This window comes from Sus scrofa, chromosome 6, assembly GCF_000003025.6.
Source record: "Sus scrofa isolate TJ Tabasco breed Duroc chromosome 6, Sscrofa11.1, whole genome shotgun sequence".
In the NCBI taxonomy this organism is placed as follows: Eukaryota; Metazoa; Chordata; class Mammalia; order Artiodactyla; family Suidae; genus Sus; species Sus scrofa.
The window spans coordinates 55230610-55247413 of record NC_010448.4 but is presented as its reverse complement, the minus strand read 5'-3'; the positions used below and the strand labels follow the sequence as shown (position 1 = coordinate 55247413).

General features: G+C 52.8%; 1 protein-coding gene across 4 annotated transcripts; it reads right to left on the bottom strand.

Moving 5' to 3' along the window:
* NR1H2 (nuclear receptor subfamily 1 group H member 2) lies at nucleotides 1957–8878 on the bottom strand. 4 transcript variants are annotated; one of them, XM_005664782.3, is made up of 10 exons: nucleotides 8722–8878; nucleotides 8474–8608; nucleotides 7869–7933; nucleotides 7651–7782; nucleotides 7058–7348; nucleotides 6704–6975; nucleotides 6332–6511; nucleotides 5648–5747; nucleotides 2800–3008; nucleotides 1957–2494 (listed from the first exon to the last, which is right to left on the bottom strand). In XM_005664782.3, exons 3-10 carry the CDS (start codon nucleotides 7912–7914, stop codon nucleotides 2348–2350), a joined length of 1377 nt encoding a protein of 458 aa, XP_005664839.1. In that variant the 5' UTR covers nucleotides 7915–7933; nucleotides 8474–8608; nucleotides 8722–8878; the 3' UTR covers nucleotides 1957–2347. The 4 variants fall into 4 exon arrangements, with proteins under 4 accessions (XP_005664839.1, XP_013854146.1, XP_020950450.1 ...); XM_013998692.2 differs by having other exon boundaries at nucleotides 8726–8866; XM_021094791.1 differs by having other exon boundaries at nucleotides 1959–2494; nucleotides 7869–8047.

Genomic DNA, 16804 nt, shown 5'->3' with positions numbered 1-16804 from the left:
GCTCATGGCCTCAGTTTCCCCACCTGTAAACTGGACTCAGCTCAGGGTTGGCAGATGACTTGTAGGGTAAGAGGCACACCACTTGGAATAGGACGGTCGGCGAGTTCCCGTCGTGGTGCAGCAGAAACGAATCTAACTAGGAACCATAAGGTTGCGGGTTCGATCCCTGGCCCTGCTCAGTGGGTGGCTTAAGGCTCCCACGTTGCCCTGAGCTGTGGTGTAGGTCGCAGACGCGGCTCGGATCCCGCGTTGCTGTGGCTGTGGCATAGGCCGGCAGCTATAGCTTCGATTAGATCCCTAGCCTGCGAACCTCCATATGCCGCGAGTGCGTCCCTGAAAGGCAAAAAGAAAAAGAAAAAAAAAGGAATAGGACAGTCGCTTGTAACTATTCTTACTTCTGCCATCCTCTCTTCCCCCTAAAAAAACCCTTTCAGTCCCCATCCCTCCAAGCAACACCTCCTTCACTCTCAGGCAGGACTGCCCATCTATCTAGCTCACCTCCGTGGCCCCTTAGGCCCTGGTGCAGGTGAAGGTAATTTTTTTTTTTTTTTTTGCCTTTTCTTGAGCCGCTCCTGTGGCACATGGAAGTTCCTAGGTTAAAGGTCTAATCGGAGCTGTAGCTGCCAGCCTATGCCAGAGCCATAGCAACGCGGGATCCGAGCCACGTCTGCGACCTACACCACAGCTCCTGGCAACACCGGATCGTTAACCCACTGAGCAAGGGCAGGGATCGAACCCACAACCTCATGGTTCCTAGTGGGATTCATTAACCACTGTGCCATGACGGGAACTCCTGGTTTGTTGCATTTTTAAGATTCCACATATAAGTGATATCATACCGGTTTTGTATTTATTTTTCTTATTTCACTTAGCACAATGCCCTTATGGTCCATCCATGTTACTACAAATGGCACAATTCCTTTTTTTATGGCTGAGTAGTATTCCATTGTGTGTGTATACAGCTTCATCCATTCATCTGTTGCTGGACGCATTGCTTCCATATCTTGGCAATTGTAAATAATGCTGCTATGAACATTGTGGTGCATATATCTTTTTGAATCAGTGTTGGTTTTGTTTTTTGGATACATACCCAGGAATAGAATTGCTGGGTCCTATGGTAGTTTTTAGTTTTTTGAGACATTGCCATACTATTTTCCAGAGTAGCAGCAAGGAGGGATTTTATCTTGTTCACTGATAATTTCCAGTGCCTAAAATTGTGTTTGGCAGATAGTAAATGCTCCCTTCCTATTTGTCAAATGAATGACTTCTGTGTCCCCAGGATGGTCCGCACAGTGCCTGGCCCGCAAGCAGATTCGGCAAAGCTTGAATGAAAGCCCTGTCTTTTCATCCACTTACATTCTCCTTGTCCTTCAGAAGTGGGCTCCAAGAATTCCCTGGTGGCTCAGCAGGTTAAAGACCTGGCATTGTTGCTGTTGTGGTGCAGGTTTGACCCCTGGCCTGGAAATTTCCATACCCTGTGGGTGTGGCCAAGAAAAAAAAGGTGGGGGGCAGTTCCCATCGTGGTGCAGTGGCTAACGAATCCAACTAGGAACCATGAGGTTGCGGGTTCGATCCCTGGCCTTGGTCAGTGGGTTAACGATCCGGTGTTGCCGTGAGCTGTGGTGCAGGTCGCAGATGCGGCTTGGATCTGGCGTTGCTGTGGCTCCGGCATAGGCCGGGGGGCTACAGCTCGGATTAGACCTCTAGCTAACCTGGGAACCTCCATATGCCGTGGGAAGCGGCCCTAGAAAAGGCAAAAAGACAAAAAAAAGGGGGGGGGGAGACGTGGACTCCAACCACCAGATGACCCTGAGGTTGTTGGGGGCCTCTCCTGGGCCCCTATAACACCTAGTCTTATCACCCTGAACCCCCCCCAGACCGACCCCAGGCCTAGCGGTTCAGTGTCCACGAAGGCTCTGGCAGCCCAACCCCTTCTCAGATTCACTCAGACTCGGGCCATGTTTCTATTCATATTTTATTTTCCTGTTTTTGTTTTTTTAGTTTTTATTAAATAAAAGGAGCAGAGGGAAGGGGACCTGTGGGCTCTCGTGCTGTGGGGGAGCCACAGGCCCTCCCCTCCTGCCATTCAAGGTGCATCGCGTGGTAGGCTTGAGGTGTAAGCTGGGCAGGAGGGCAGCAGGAGCGCTGGGAGAGGTCAGAGGTGGCGATCGATGACCTATCTGCCCCTCTCAGGAAGACTCGGTGGGTAGGAAGGGAGGCTCCTGGACCCTGACTGGGGCTCATCCTGAGCGCTGCTTCAGCCACAAGGCGGACCCCAGGCCCAGGCCGCCCTTTCCCACCCTGGTGTCCATTCACTGGAGGGTGGGGGGGCGGGGTGGGCAGCCCCTCATTCGTGGACGTCCCAGATCTCGGACAGCAAAGGCGGCAGCTTCTTGTCCTGCAGCCGCAGGGCGAAGACCTGCTCGGAGTGCACGGAGCTGAGCGTGCGCAGGCTTACGAGCTTCATCAGCATTCGCGGGAAACGCAGCTGGTCCTAGGGTGGCGAGGGAGGTGGGCGGGGAAAGGAGGGAGGTGGGCGGGGAAAGGAGGGAGGTGGGCGGGGAAAGGAGGGAGGTGGGCGGGGAAAGGAGGGAGGTGGGCGGGGCCGGCCCGCCGAGACCAGGCCAAACCAGGAGAGACGGCGTGGGGCGTGGGGAGCGGCTGGGCCGCGCATGAGACCCCTAGTCCCTGCGCGGGGCCTGGACCTGGCTCCCTGGTGAGGGCCAGGGGCCCGAGGGCGGGCTCTGCTGACAATGCGGCCCGGGCTGGGAGGGGCCGCGCCCTGGAAGCCGCCCGTACCTGCGGCCTCTTGATGCGGGTGTAGGAAAGCAGCGCGTCCACATAGGGCTGCTGCAGAGCCTCCACCCGGCTGGGCTCCTGCACGTTGGGCCGGTCGGCCGAGAAGATGTTGATGGCGATGAGCAGGGCGTACTCGGCGTCGTCCAGGCCCAGGCGCCGCATGGCCCGCGAGAACTCGAAGATGGGGTTGATGAACTCCACCTGCAGGCCTGCGGGAGGCGGGGCCCGATGACGTCCCTGCCCCGCCCACCGGCGGGGAGCGGGGCGCCACAACAGGCGGGTGGGGGGGTGCAGCCATCGGGGGCCTAGCACACAGTAGGTGTGCCTGAATGAAGGCGCGAACGCGCAAGGCGAACATTAATCTAGTATCCTCCACCCGCCATCACCACCTGTGCTTCCACCCAGGCCTCCGGGTACTTCTCGGTTCAAGGAAGGATGTTTAATCCTAGGTCATGTTATGTCACCCTGTGGTGGCTTCCGCGGACGCAGTTCCAGGAGTGACTCATTCATTCGTCAAACTTTACAGAGCACTTACTGCACACTCGGCCCCTCGGGGGTAGAGACGGTTATGAGACAAAAACCCCATGGAACTCCCATTTGGGGGTTGATGGAACAGATACTAAATATGTGAGTAAACTATGCATCCTAAATCAGCTGTAATAGAAGAAACATAAAAATCTTAAAAAAAAAAAAAAGAGTTCCCATTGTGTCCCAGCAGAAACAAATCTGACTAGGAACCATGAGGTTCAATCCCTGGCCTTGCTCAGTGGGTTAAGGATCCAGCGTTGCCATAAGCTGTGGTGTAGGTCACAGATGTGGCTCAGATCTGGTGTTGCTGAGGCTGTGGTGTAGGCCTAGCCTGGGAACGAACCTCCATATGATGCGGGTGCAGCCCTAAAAACAAAAGCAAAACAAAGAAACAAAAAACCCAAACTATCCAACCTGTGAGATGGCGATGAGCTCTATCGATGGAGGTGATGCCGCAAAGGGTAATGGGACTGATGAGAATGATGTGACATCTTACACAGACGTCAGGGTAGGGTCGCACTGCAGAAAGGCCTCCCTGGCTGCAGGGTGTTCAATTCAAAGAGGGGAGTCACCAGGATGCATGAGTGTTCTGGGCAGGGTACCACCAGCGTCTGCTCTGCCCGGGACTAGGCTTCCTGGGCTATGAGACAGTATTAAAGCTGCGACGCTCCCAGGTGCACTGCGGCGAACTGGTCGCCCTAGTTCTGGACAGAGGGACCAGCAAGTACAAAAGCCCTGAGGTGGGAGCGTGCTTGGTAGGTTCAAATAAGAGGGAGGCCAGTGTAGCTGGAGGAGGAGATCAGGGGAGACGAGGGTGGGAGGGCACGGGGTCGGACCTTGCAGGGCCTGTGGGCCAGGCGAGGGCTTCGGGTTTTCTCCCAGTGAAACCAGAGCCATAGAAGGGACGTGAGCTAAATTGGTTGTTAACAGGATTCTTCGGAGCCTAGGCTGGGATGAAGGGAGGAGGAGCCCAGAGAGAACCAACTAAGCTTGGACATCGGCAATGGCAGCAGATGGGGTGGGGGCAGTGGCAGTAATCCAGCCGCCCCTCCAGCCCCACCTCCCTGTGCTCCAGCTGCCTGAGCTTACTTATGGTTCCTTAAAACCGCTCAGTTCTTCCCCACCCCAGGACCTTTGCACATGCTGACTGCCCTGCCAGAAACACTCCCCCTCGCCCAGTGCTCCCCTCGCCAAGCTTATGCTCAAAGAGTCCCTGGGACTGTCTTGGGCGTTAGGAGACCAGGGGTTAGAGGAAGGAAGGTGGGGTATGGGCAGATGTCCAGAAGTATAGAGAGAGGCCCCAGGGAGAGATGATGGGAGAGAAAAGAAATTACTAGAAAGCCCAGAGACCCAGGGAGCGAGGCTTTTGCACAGGCATTCCCTGGTGACTAATGCTGCTCCCCACCTCCCTTCTCCTAGGCGGCATTTCTCACTCCTCTGGCCTCAGTTCAACTACACTTGCTCCGTAAGCCCCTTTCCTTAAGCTATACCCCCAAGGAAGGGACTGCGGCTGCCCTGTATGGTTGGGGAGGTTGGACATTTCATGATGGGCTGAGATCCAGCCTCCCTCATCTGAGACCAGGTTTGGGGAGGAGAGAGAGTGTCCCTTTTTTCTTCTCTCCCTTCCTTCCTCCCTTCCTTCCTTCCTTCCTCTTACACCCCTCTGGGCTGCACCCATGGCATGCACAAGTTCCCCGGTCAGGGATCCAACCTGCACCACAGCAGTGACCTGAGGCACAGCAGTGACAATGCCAGACCCTTAACCCACTGAGCCACCAGGGAACTCTCAAAGTGTCTTTTCCTTTTTTCTTTTTCTGCCTTTTTAGGGCCTCACCTGCGGCATATGGAGGTTCCCAGGCTAGGGATCAAATGGGAGCTATAGCTGCCGGCCTACGCCACAGCCACAGCAATGCCAGATCCGAGCCTCATCTGCGACCTACACCACAGCTCACGGCAATGCCAGATCCTTAATCCACTGATCGCGGCTAGGGATCGAACCCGCAACCTCATGGATCCTAGTCGGATCTGTTTCCACTGCACCACAATGGGAACTCCCGGAGTGTCTTTTCTTAATTCCTACGGAGATGCCCTGTGTGAGAGCCAGCAGAGACCCCTCTGTCACCTCCTGCCCTACGTCCCACTGTCCTCAATAAATGTGCTCTTGTTTTACCAGGGGGCGGGCTCAACCCTCAGCCCACTTGGGATGTGAAGAAGCGGAGGCGGCTCAGACGGAAATGAGAGGGTCCGAGGCCTCTGGGCCAGCAGGGACCCAGCATGGGCACTGCCCAGCCCCCACCGCCCAGCCTGCCCTTGGCCTCACCCGCGCGGTGGAAGTCATCCTTGCTGTAGGTGAAGTCTTTCAGGAAAGTGATGCACTCTGTCTCGTGGTTGTAGCGTCTGGCCGTCTCCAGCAGCATGATCTGAGGCAGGCGGGGAGAGGGGTCAGCAGGGAGAGGGGTCAGCAGGGGCTTAAGGAGCCCCTATGAGCCCTGAGCCACTGTCCCCCTCCCCCGGCCTGAGTGAGACGCCCACTTGCTGGGATCAGCCCTCCCGGCTCTGGCCCCCATTCTCCCAGCCACACGGCCTGCAGGCAGCATGGGGGACCCTCTGAGCTCTCTCCCTCCTCCAGGGTCGGCACCCCCAGCCTCTTCCGCTCAGGACACTCTCCTGAGTGGGTGTGAGGCCTGCGGCAGAGCTCGCTTGTCTGTTTTGTTCACTGCCACACGCCCAGCACTAGGGACAGGGCCAGGTGTACACACTAGGTACTCAATGCTTACTCCAATTCTCAATTATCCTCAGAGCCTCAGGCCCTGTTTCCTTTCTCTCCATGCCTCGTGGGAGGCTCTGATGACTTGCTTAGGTCTCCTGTAGAATGTCATCCCCACAAGGACAAGGACTGGAGTCTTGCTTGTCCCTCTGCTCCCAGCATCTTCCTGGGGCTTATTGCTGGGTTCCGAGGGCAGGATGGAAAGGCCTTGCTGAGGCCGGGAGGGCTGGCCATTACCTCAATGGTGGATGCCTTCAGGAGGGCGATCTGGTCCTCACGACCCAGCTGCAGGAAGCCAGGCACCTGCTTGGCGAAGTCCACGATCTCCTGAACTGAGATGATGGCCAGCTCCGTGAAGTGGGCGAAACGCTGCTGGCGAGCATCTCGGGACTGGGGGTCTGCGCCCAGGGGCCAGGGCTGGGGATATGGGGCGCCAGGTTACTCTCAGGACTTTTCCCAGGGGCCCAACGCTATGGGCCCCTCGAGACAAAGCCGAAACTCCCTAGGAGCCCCTCCTCTCAAAGCCCCTGCCCTCTGGAGCCACATCCTCCCCTGGGGCCTTGACCCCTCGGGGCCCATCACCCCTCGAGGCTGGGGAAGGGGCAGTACCGTGACTTTGGGCTGGTCCGAGAAGGAGCGTTTATTGCACTGCAGCTGGGCCGCCACCAACTGCTGGATCATCAGTTCCTGCGCAGCTGTTAACTGGATGCCCTCGCCTTCCCCAGAGCCCTGGCCACCCCCGTCGGATCCTCCAGGGGAGGCCCCCGGCCCAGAAGCCGAGCCGCTGCTGACTCCGGGCGCTGTGGGTGATGACTGCTGCTGCTGCTGCTGCTGCTGCTTCCGAATCTTCTTCTTCCGTATCTGCTCTTTGGAGAGGACGCCTGGTGGGGAGACACGGGCTTCAACAGAAGCCCCAGGGCTGGGCAGGGGCCAGGCTGGCACCGCTTCCTTCCTGGCACTCACACTGCTCCCTCATCCCAGCCTCCTTGCACTTTCTCAGCCGGCACTGCTGGCACTTGCGCCGCATGAAGGCATCCATCTGGCAGGTTCCACCGCCCCGGCAGGCATAGCGCCCGGCCCCGCCTCGGATCACACTTCGCCGGAAGAAGCCCTTGCAGCCTTCACAGCTGAGCACGTTGTAGTGGAAGCCGGAGGCCGTGTCCCCGCACACTTGGCACAGCTCGTCGCCCAGCATCTTTGGAGCCGGGCCCTTCTTTCGCTTCCGCTCCGGCTCCTCTGCTGGGTCTAGGATGACTGGCATGAGTGGACAGAAGCCATGAGAGACAAATCCACAAAGATAAACGGTGGCCAGAAGGGAAACATCCACGAAAGATCGGAGGCAAAGAACCAGAGTGAAGAGGGTGACCCAGAGAGATGACGATGAGAGAGAAAGATGTGTATGTCAGTGAACCTCAGTGGACCAAAATAAGAGGTGGCAAGGATGCCTGGGAGAGGAACTAGCGCTGCCCGGCCCCGCTTCTGCTCTTTCTCCCTTCCTAGATCCCACCTCAAACCTCCATACCAACCCCAGTCCGTGTGCCTGGGCGCCATCTCACCCACAACGGAGGCTGAGCCGGCCCCGTCAGTGCTCGGGACATCAGGGTCCGCCCCTCCGGGCAATGGCTCAGGGCCATCCTCCTTTCCATCGGATGAAGACGACAGAGTGCTGGGCTGAAGGGGACCATTACCTGGGAGATGGAGGCACAGTGGGTTTCTCCTGACAATAGTCTGATGGGGCGGGGGGGCAGTGGCTGGGTGGGGGAGAGTCACTCACCACCAGGCAAGGGGGTGTCCAGGGAACTCGTGGTGGGGGTGGACATGGTGGGGTCACGGAGCAGCCTGCAGAATACAGGGGGCCTGAGAGCCTTGTGGGGCCAGAGAGGGTCAGGTTACGCCAGCCACAGGTCTCAATGGGGCACCTCCCTCTTCATCTCTTCCAGACTCTTCACCCTACTGTGTACAAACCCCACTCCCAGCCCCTGACAGCCTTCGGACCCTCCCACCCAGTTCTAACAGGCCACGCCCCCTTATGCTCCAGGACAGCCCTCAGCAGGGCCAAGCCCCGCCCTCCCCTAGACCCCAACCACTCCTAGATCCCGCCCACCCGCTTTTTCCAGAAACGTCCCGTCCCTTCGTCCCTGCAGTTTCAAGTGCTCTACCCTCACTTCCTCTCTCCCATCCAGTTTCACCCCACCTACTTTTACTCAGACTTCACTCCACCTCCACCGAGGAAGCGCCCTCATCTCTCATTCTGATCCCACCTCCTCCCATTATGCTCCGCCCACACCTCCTAGGTCTCCCCATCCCTTCCAGGCCCCGCCCCACCCCCTCCCATCACATCCTGCCTCCACCCCTTCCCGTGATGCTCCGCCCCCATACCTCTCTCCAGGTCCCGCCCCTCTCCGAACACCAGTGGGGGGCGGGGCTCATGGCTGCGCGCGAGGGTCTCGTGGGCGGCTTCTTGTGGGGGTCTCCTACTTTTGTTGCCCTGGAAACAGCCGGCGGCGGCGCGAGCTAAGGAAGGGAAGGGGTGGAAGGAGAGGAGGGGGCTGAGCCAAGCAGCGCGGGGAACGCCGGGAAGCCCCAGGCCCAGGGCTCCTCCCGCGTCTCCCCACACTCGGGTGCACCTGCTTTCGTCCCCTTGTTCTGCTTCTCTTCTGCCGCCTCCGTATCTGCTGGCACGGCGCCGCGACTAGGGTCCCCTCAAAAGTAACTTCGCCACTTCTTCCGGCAACCCCACCACGCGTCACTTCCGGAAGTGGGCGTGGAGTCAGGATGACGGAATTCCGGTCCGTCTAGGGGTAGCCTAAGCGGCTGTCTCTTACGGATGGCGGCTGCCGCCCGGAAGTTCGCGTTACCGGGTAGCTCCACGGAAGGCCGGAAGAAGAGTTCCGGTTCCATTCAATCCAAAGTGGGGCGGGAGGGCGGCGTGGCTAGTCCCAAACCTCCCTGCCCCGCCCAGTGTTGCTTTAAACTCTGCCCTGTGCCTCCCTGGGCTCGCGGGATTTACCGGCGTCGTCTCCCCGGCTACAGCTTTTTTCCCCCCATGGCTCTTCTAAAGCGTATTTGTTCTTTTTTGGTTGTTATAATTTTTTCAGATTTTGGAACTGAGCTGCTTGTTGGTTTTAAATAAGTTAATTACATACCTAGACGCAGAAAAAAAATGTATTTTAAAAATAATTCGGGAGTTCCTGCTGCCCGCCAGTGGGTTAAGAATCCGACTCCAGTGGCTCGGGTCACTGCGGAGGTGCGGGTTCCATTTGGCAGGCACATTGGGTTAAAGGATCTGGCTGTTGCTGGGCTTGAATTCAGTCCCTGGCCGGGGAACTTCCATTTGCTCCAAGTGGGGCCATAAAATAAATAATTTGGTGATAGGAAGAATTAAAAAAAAAAAAAAAGAAAGAAAGCTCCCTTGTGACTCAGGGGGTTAAAGATCCGGTGTTGACTCTGCAGCGGCCCGGGTTGCTGCTGTGGTACGGGTTCAATTCCCTGGCCCAGGAACTTCCACCTGCCACAGCGTGACCAAAAAAGAAAAGCAAAAAGAAAACTCAATACTTGGACAGGTAGAAGATGAGAGTTGTTCCAAAGTCTTTTCAATTACAATTAGATCTATATCGAGCATATAAGCATTTTTTAAAAAATGGGAGTATTTCGTTCCTGGGTTTCTGCACCAAAAAATAAACAATAAAAAATTTTAAAATGGGAATATATACTCTATGGTCTCTTTTGACTTGTTTTGTCCATTCCAGCGTGGCCTTCAAGCTGTGGGATTTTCCACCCGAGGTTGTTTACCAATAAAGCAGAGTGACTAACACGGCATTGGGAGATGACTGAACTCCCGTGTACTTAGGAGTGGAGTTTCTGAGTTCTACAGTAACTCTGTGTTTACTTTTTTTTTAACATGTACAGATGTAAAACAAATTTTAATTGGCCCCAAGCAAATGATAGAATGGCACAATACTATTTACAATTCACCAGAATTCTCCATCCTTAGCATGAAGCTTATGATAAACACAGAAATTGCCTATAAAATGGAAAAAGAATTTTTTTCAAACATAAAGCAACCCCCTAGGGGCATTTCAGGATTTTGTTCAGTTACATGTTTGTTTGTTTTTGTTTTGTTTTGTTTTTTGGCTTTTCTGGGGCCACTCCGTGGCATATGGAGGTTCCCAGGCTAGGGGTCAAATTGGAGCTGTAGCCGCTGCCGGCCTACACAAGAGCAACGAGGGATCCGAGCTGTGTCTGCAACCTACACCACAGCTCAGGGCAACACCGGATCCTTAACCCACTGAGCAAGGGCAGGGGCTGAACCCACAACCTCATGGTTCCTAGTCGGATTCGTTAACCACTGCACCACAATGGGAACTTCTCATTCAGTTACATGTTAAAATCCTCCAAGTGCTGCCATGGTGAACCTTAAAAAAAATGTGACTCGATTTCTAATTAATGTAAATTAATGTCTTTGATTTAATACGCCATGCGATTATTTAAGTTTTATGTGTAGCTTTTGTCGTGTGTGTGTGTTGTGTTGTGTCGTGTCCTGTGTGTGTTTTATTTAACTCTTTTGAGGAGCTGCCAGACCACGTGCATCTCTTTACATCCCCGGCAACGCTATCCCAAGATTTCAGTTTCTTTGCTACCTTACCACTGCTTGGTATTTTCTGTCTTTTTTTATTATGGTCCTTTTAGTGGGTGTGAATAGATATTTCATCATGGTTTTAATTTGTACTTTCCTGATGGCTCTTCCCCTGACACCCCCCCCCCCACACACACACTCTGCATGTGGAAGTTCCCGGGCCAGGGATCGAACACTTGTCACAGCACCAACACAAACTGAAATGGAAACACCCAGCATAAACCGGGACGGGGACTTGAACCCGGGGTCACTCACCTGGTGTCTGGACGCACCTGATACTGAGGCGCAGGTTCTGTTTGTGTCTCAGTGCAGAAGGAATTTAGCGAAAGATAAGTGGTAGGCAAGAAATGGATTTATTAAGATAGGACGCTTGTGAGAGATACAGGTGGGCAGGTGAGGAGGCTCATGTTTATAATCCAATGAGGGTGGGAGGGGGAAAAGACCGCCCTCTTCCTGATTCTTCCAGTAGACGTCATGCTGACATCACTAGCTCCTCCTTCATCTCGGGTAGGAGAGACTTTGACCTGTGAGGTCAAACCAGGACTGTCGTGGCGCTTACTCAGATCAGCGGGAGGGTGGTAACATAGGTTGAAATATGTTGAATCATTGCAGGTTTCTGTAACAATGAGGGGCTCCTACTTTGGGAGGTCACCTTTCCCTTAAATTCCTGTCTTAAGGATCACTATCTTGCCCAACTTGAAGACAATACTCCTTTAATCTCTCATTCAATGACCTGAGGCATATCTCGTGCTTCGATTTATGGTTTTATAGTTAAGCAAGGCTGCTTTGTGCCATGATGTTCTGATGACTTTCTTGAGCAATTATTAACTTACAGTGGTCTCCCAAATTTCCCTAGGTTTCCCTCTCTAGCCATGGTCGCCTACTGGGGCTTCTACAACTCCCTGTGTAGCTAACTATCCTCTATCCTTATCAGAACTACCGCAGTGACAAGCTGGATACTTAACCTGCTGAGCACACAATTCCTCTGTTTTTATTTCAAATCATTTCTCGTGTTTAACTCTGCCTTTACTATTCTGAAGTGAAATCAGAGATAAGATCGATGAACTAAGGGGAGTGTCTGTCATGGCTCAGCGGTTTAGGAACCTGACTAGCATCCATGAGGATGTGGGTTCCATCCCTGGCCTTGCTCAGTGGGTTAAGGATCCAGTGTTGCCAGGCGCTGTGGTGTAGGTCGCAGACACGGCTCGGATCTCGTGTTGCTGTGGTTGTGGTGTAGGCCGGCAGTTGCAGCTCCAATTCGACCCCTAGCCTGGGAACTTCCCATACGCTGCGGGTGCAGTCCTAAAAAGGAAAGAAGAAAAAGGTAAAAAAAAGAACTCAACCAATTCCCCAACAACTAGAAAATTGTTCATTTCACTTCGCCAAATGTCATGTGAATGAGGAATACATGGAAATCATGAAACCCTGCAAGACCTTGGGAGGCTTTGCTCCCCAGTACAAAGCTTTCTGTGCCCCTCTTTTCTAGTTAGTAGGAAATAGCCCCTATTCTGCCGCCTAGACCTTCCAGAATACCAAAGAGCAGATTCAAAGGATTGCTAATCTGGGAATTAAGAGAATGCAGAGACAAAGCGAGCACAATCAAGAAATCAAATTAAAGCAGGATCCTGGTGCCTCCTCCAGGGATCTACATAACACTGCCTCTGAGCTCTTCTGCAGAAACCAAGGCCCCCACCCAGGTGGACGATGGGAACTTCAGGCTGAGCCGGATTCCTGAAGCCATCCTGTTATCTCACCACCAGCCAATCAGAAGAAAGTCACACCACCCTGCAGCCCTCACCCCAAATTTTGCCTGTAAAAGCTTCTCCCTTGGGGAGTGCAGGCTTTTTTTTTTTTTTTTTTTTCCTTTTCAGTTCACTTTTCTCTGCTCCAAACTCTGCCCTTTTATTTGGTAACAGCTAATTTGTAACAAAGCAATAGTTCCATCAACAAAGGTGGAGGAGAGAAACAACATGGCAGCCAAATCTTACTTTGAAATATAGAATTACCGTGAATTTGCAAGTTACAGTCTAGTCTGACACAGGAGCACTCTATCACCAACTGAGGTGCCTCTGGCAGCTTTGCCGTGGGTGATGCAATTTTCCCCAGATTATGACCAAGTCTTAATAATTAAGTTCTCAATAAGACAAGGCAGGAATATGTTTGTCATGTTTGAAAACAGGCAAGGAGGCCACAGTGGCTGGAGCTGGGTGGGGTGGTGTGGGTGGAGATGCGAGATAGGATCACAGAGGGAACTATGGGCCCAATCGCAAGCCCTTGTGGGCTGGTCAATCACACACACACACAAAAATGGTCCCCTGTGCTGGGTGACACAAACGGACTACATTTCCCAACTGCCATTGCAGTGGGATACATCACGTGAGTTTGTTTTAGCCAGTGGAACTCCAGGAAAAGCTATAAGTACTGCGAGCCCAAACAAAGCCTGGAGGCGGATTCCAAGGTGTCTTGAGCCTCAACAACTGAATTCAAGCCACCCCACACACCCGTACTGTGGTTTGCCCCCACCGAGAAATGAGCAAAATAACCTGTTACCAAAAAACCTGTCTTACAAGATCACTACCTGAGTTAATAAAATAATTCATTGAAAAATCTACTAATCCTTTATCCAGTAGAATCCCAAAGCCTCCTGTGGGATTGTGCTGGGTGAGAAAGATGTCAGGCTTGAGGCTTAACTAGGGGCCTCCTGGTTTGCATTTCAGGCAGTGGGAAACAGGGGCAAAAGCAGACTAACACGTGGTCCAGGATTTCAGGTCAAGAAACCAGAGAGGTAAAGTTTAAAAATTAAGTAAAACTAGAGTTCCTGTCGTGGCTCAGTGGTTAACGAATCCGACTAGGAACCATGAGGTAGCTGGTTCGATCCCTGCCCTTGCTCAGTGGGTTAAGGATCCGGCGTTGCCGTGAGCTGTGGTGTAGGTTGCAGATGTGGCTCGGATCCCTCATTGCTGTAGCTGTGGCATAGGCTGGGGGCTCCAGCTCCAATTAGACCCCTAGCCTGGGAACCTCCATATGCCGCGGGAGCGGCCCAAGAAATGGCAAAAAGACAAAAAAAAAAAAAAAAAAAAAAAAAAGTAAAACTAGGGCATTTTGCTATACAGCAGAAATCAACAGAACACTGTAACTCTAATAATTTTTTTAAATAAAAGATAAAAATTAAATAAATAAACAAACATATATTTTAAAGAGCGGAATTCCTTGGTGGCACAGGATCCTACATTATTTCTGCTGTAGTTCAGGTCACTGCTGTGGCATGGGTTCAATCCCTGGCCAGGGGACTTCTGCATGCTGCTGGCGTGCTGCCCCCTCCCCCCCAGAGTTGCTGCCTGGGGAAGGTGCTTAATAAGTATTTGCTGCATTGCACTAAATTAAGTTGAATTAAGAGACTGATTCATAATTACAAGAAAGCTCATCAAATATCATTGTCAATGTAAAAACATTTTATGTAGAGTCAACCCTTTTTTATTGTGTGTATACTAATTTTTTAAAAAGACTCTCAGGAAATTTATGTGGAAAAAACAAGTGAAACTATGATCGGAATTCACGTAAAGTAGACTGTTCACAAAATGTTTTCCCCGTGCCAAATAGGGAATAATCACAAGCTGTTCTTTTTTTTTTTTAGGGCCAACCCTTGGCATATGGAGGTTCCCAGGCTAGGCGTCGAATCGGAGCTGTAGTGGCTGTCCTACACCACAGCCACAGCAACGCCAGATCAGAGCCTTGTCTGCGACCTACACCACAGCTCATGGCAACGCCAGATCCTTAACCCACTGAGGGAGGCCAGAGATAGAACTTGCATCCTCATGGATACTAGTCAGATTCGTTTCCGCTGTGCCACGAGGGAACTCCAGGCTTGACATTGCTATTAGTTGGGGGTATAATTCATTGAGTTTGAATCAATCAACAGGGACTCCAAAAAAAGAATACGAAAACAAAAACAAAAACAGATATAGGGCGTGGGGAAAGAGGGTGTCTTGGCTGGGAAAATAGGCCCACACCGCCCCCATGTGCCCATCTTTGGACTTGCAGGCAAGACCTTTCAGAAATCATTTAGAGCGTAAAAATTGGGACCAGGAGATGCGGAGTCCAAGTGGGGGGACTGTGAGGTGTCACGACTGAGTACTCCAGCTGCTGAGGCAGAGGAGGGGGGGAAATGGTGAGAGTTACTGTAGAGAAACTGGCCTCCGTCTCCTGTGTCAGAGAAATCCGTCAGAGCAACTAGTGCTCAGAGTGGGCTGTTAAAAGTATCTGTTCGTTCCTATTGTGGGTCACAGCAGGTAACGAACCCGACTAGTATCCAGGAGAACGCGGGTTCAATCCCTGGCCTCGATCAGTGGGTTAAGGATCTGGCGTTGCTGCGAGCTGTGGAGTAGGTGGCAGACGCGCCTCGGATCCAGCGTTTCTGTGGCTGTGGTGTAGGCCTGTAGCTGTCACTCCAATTTGACGCCTAGCCTGGGCACTTCCTTATGCCACGGGTGTGGACGTAAAAAGCAAAAACAAAATTGAAAGAAAGAAATCACCTTCTCACCTTCTCTCTCAAAACCTCCAGCAGCCCTCCCCCTCTTCATTCTTCTTTTCCTGAAAAAAATAAGTAAAAATAGGAGTGATCAGAAAGAAACCACCCTAGGCTTGCCGCAGAGACAAATACCTTTGCAGAAGTGCACTGCCGCCCCGCCCCCACCCCCGCCCGAGACCAAGTTTGGGACTTGGTCAGAGGCCAACCCCTCCGCTAAGACCCTGAATCCTATCTCCGAGCACCCAGAGCCACCCCTCTTGCAGCGTTGCCTTCTCTGTCTCGCTTCATTATTTGTGCAGGGCTTTAGCTCTGCTTCCTTTAGGATTCCCCTTCACTGGATGCCTGCGCTTTTTCAAGGTACTGCTGAGATGCTTCCTGAAACTTGGGGTCCCAGGCTCACCTCTTTGCCTGGGGGATCCTTCCTCTTTGTAACTTTATCCTTGCCGATTCCCTTCCTTCCTTAGCATCCACCTGAGGGATTTCCGGCTACAACATCCTAAGTTCAAGAGCTGGGGCCCCAACCATCTCAAACACAGATCTTCGTTGGGAGTTCCCGTCCTGGCTCAGTGAAAACAAATTGAATCTTACTAGTATCCATGAAGATGTGGGTTCCATCCCTGGCCTCACTTAGTGAGTCAGAGATCCGTCGTTGTGGTGAGCTGTGGTGCCCTGAGACAGGGCTCAGATCCTGAGTTGCTGTGGCTGTGGTGTAGGCCAGCAGCTGCAGCTCCAGTAGTCCCCTAGCCTGGGAACCTCCATTAGGGTACAGCCCTAAAAAGTCACACACACACACACACAAAATGCAGGTTCTCAGGCTCTCTCTCAGGCCTTTGGAATCAGAATCTCTGAGGGTGGTGCCCAGGAATCCAGGGCTTTTTTTTTTTTTTTTTTTTTTTGTCATTTGTGGCTGCACCTGCAGCATGTGGAGGTTCCCAGGCTAGGGGTCGAATGGGAGCTACAGCTGCTGGCCTACACTACAGCCACAGCAAAGCCAGATCTGAGCCACATCTGGACTTAAAACTTAACTCACTGAGTGAGGCCAGGGATCGAACCCTCATCTTCATGGATGCTAGTGGGGTTCGTTAACCACTGAGCCATGATGGAAACTCCCCCCCAACCTTTTTTTTTTTTTTTTTAGGGCACCTTTGCACTGGATTTTCGGATGCAACTTAATATCTGAGAAGCGCACTCAGGGGAAAGAGGGGCAGGCTGAGCGACTAGAGAAATGGTATTATTTTTACGCTTTTTCATAAATCGTAGTGGGGCGTTTCAGTATTTTCCAAATAAAACAATAAGAGTCCAGGCTCCTGACACTCTGGCTGTCCCCACTTAGTACCGGAAGGAACACGTCTATTCTGACCCCTCTCCCTCCCCGCAGACCCTTCACAGACACCCCGCCCATCCCTTTGTTTGCGCAGGAAAACCCTTGTGGTTAATGAGTCTCAGAAAAATGAAGTGAAAGTTACAAGTAAAATCGACCGAAGCTAAGGGAGGGGGGCACAGCAGACCCTCCGTCACCGCCACCGAAACTGGGAGTGAGGTGTGC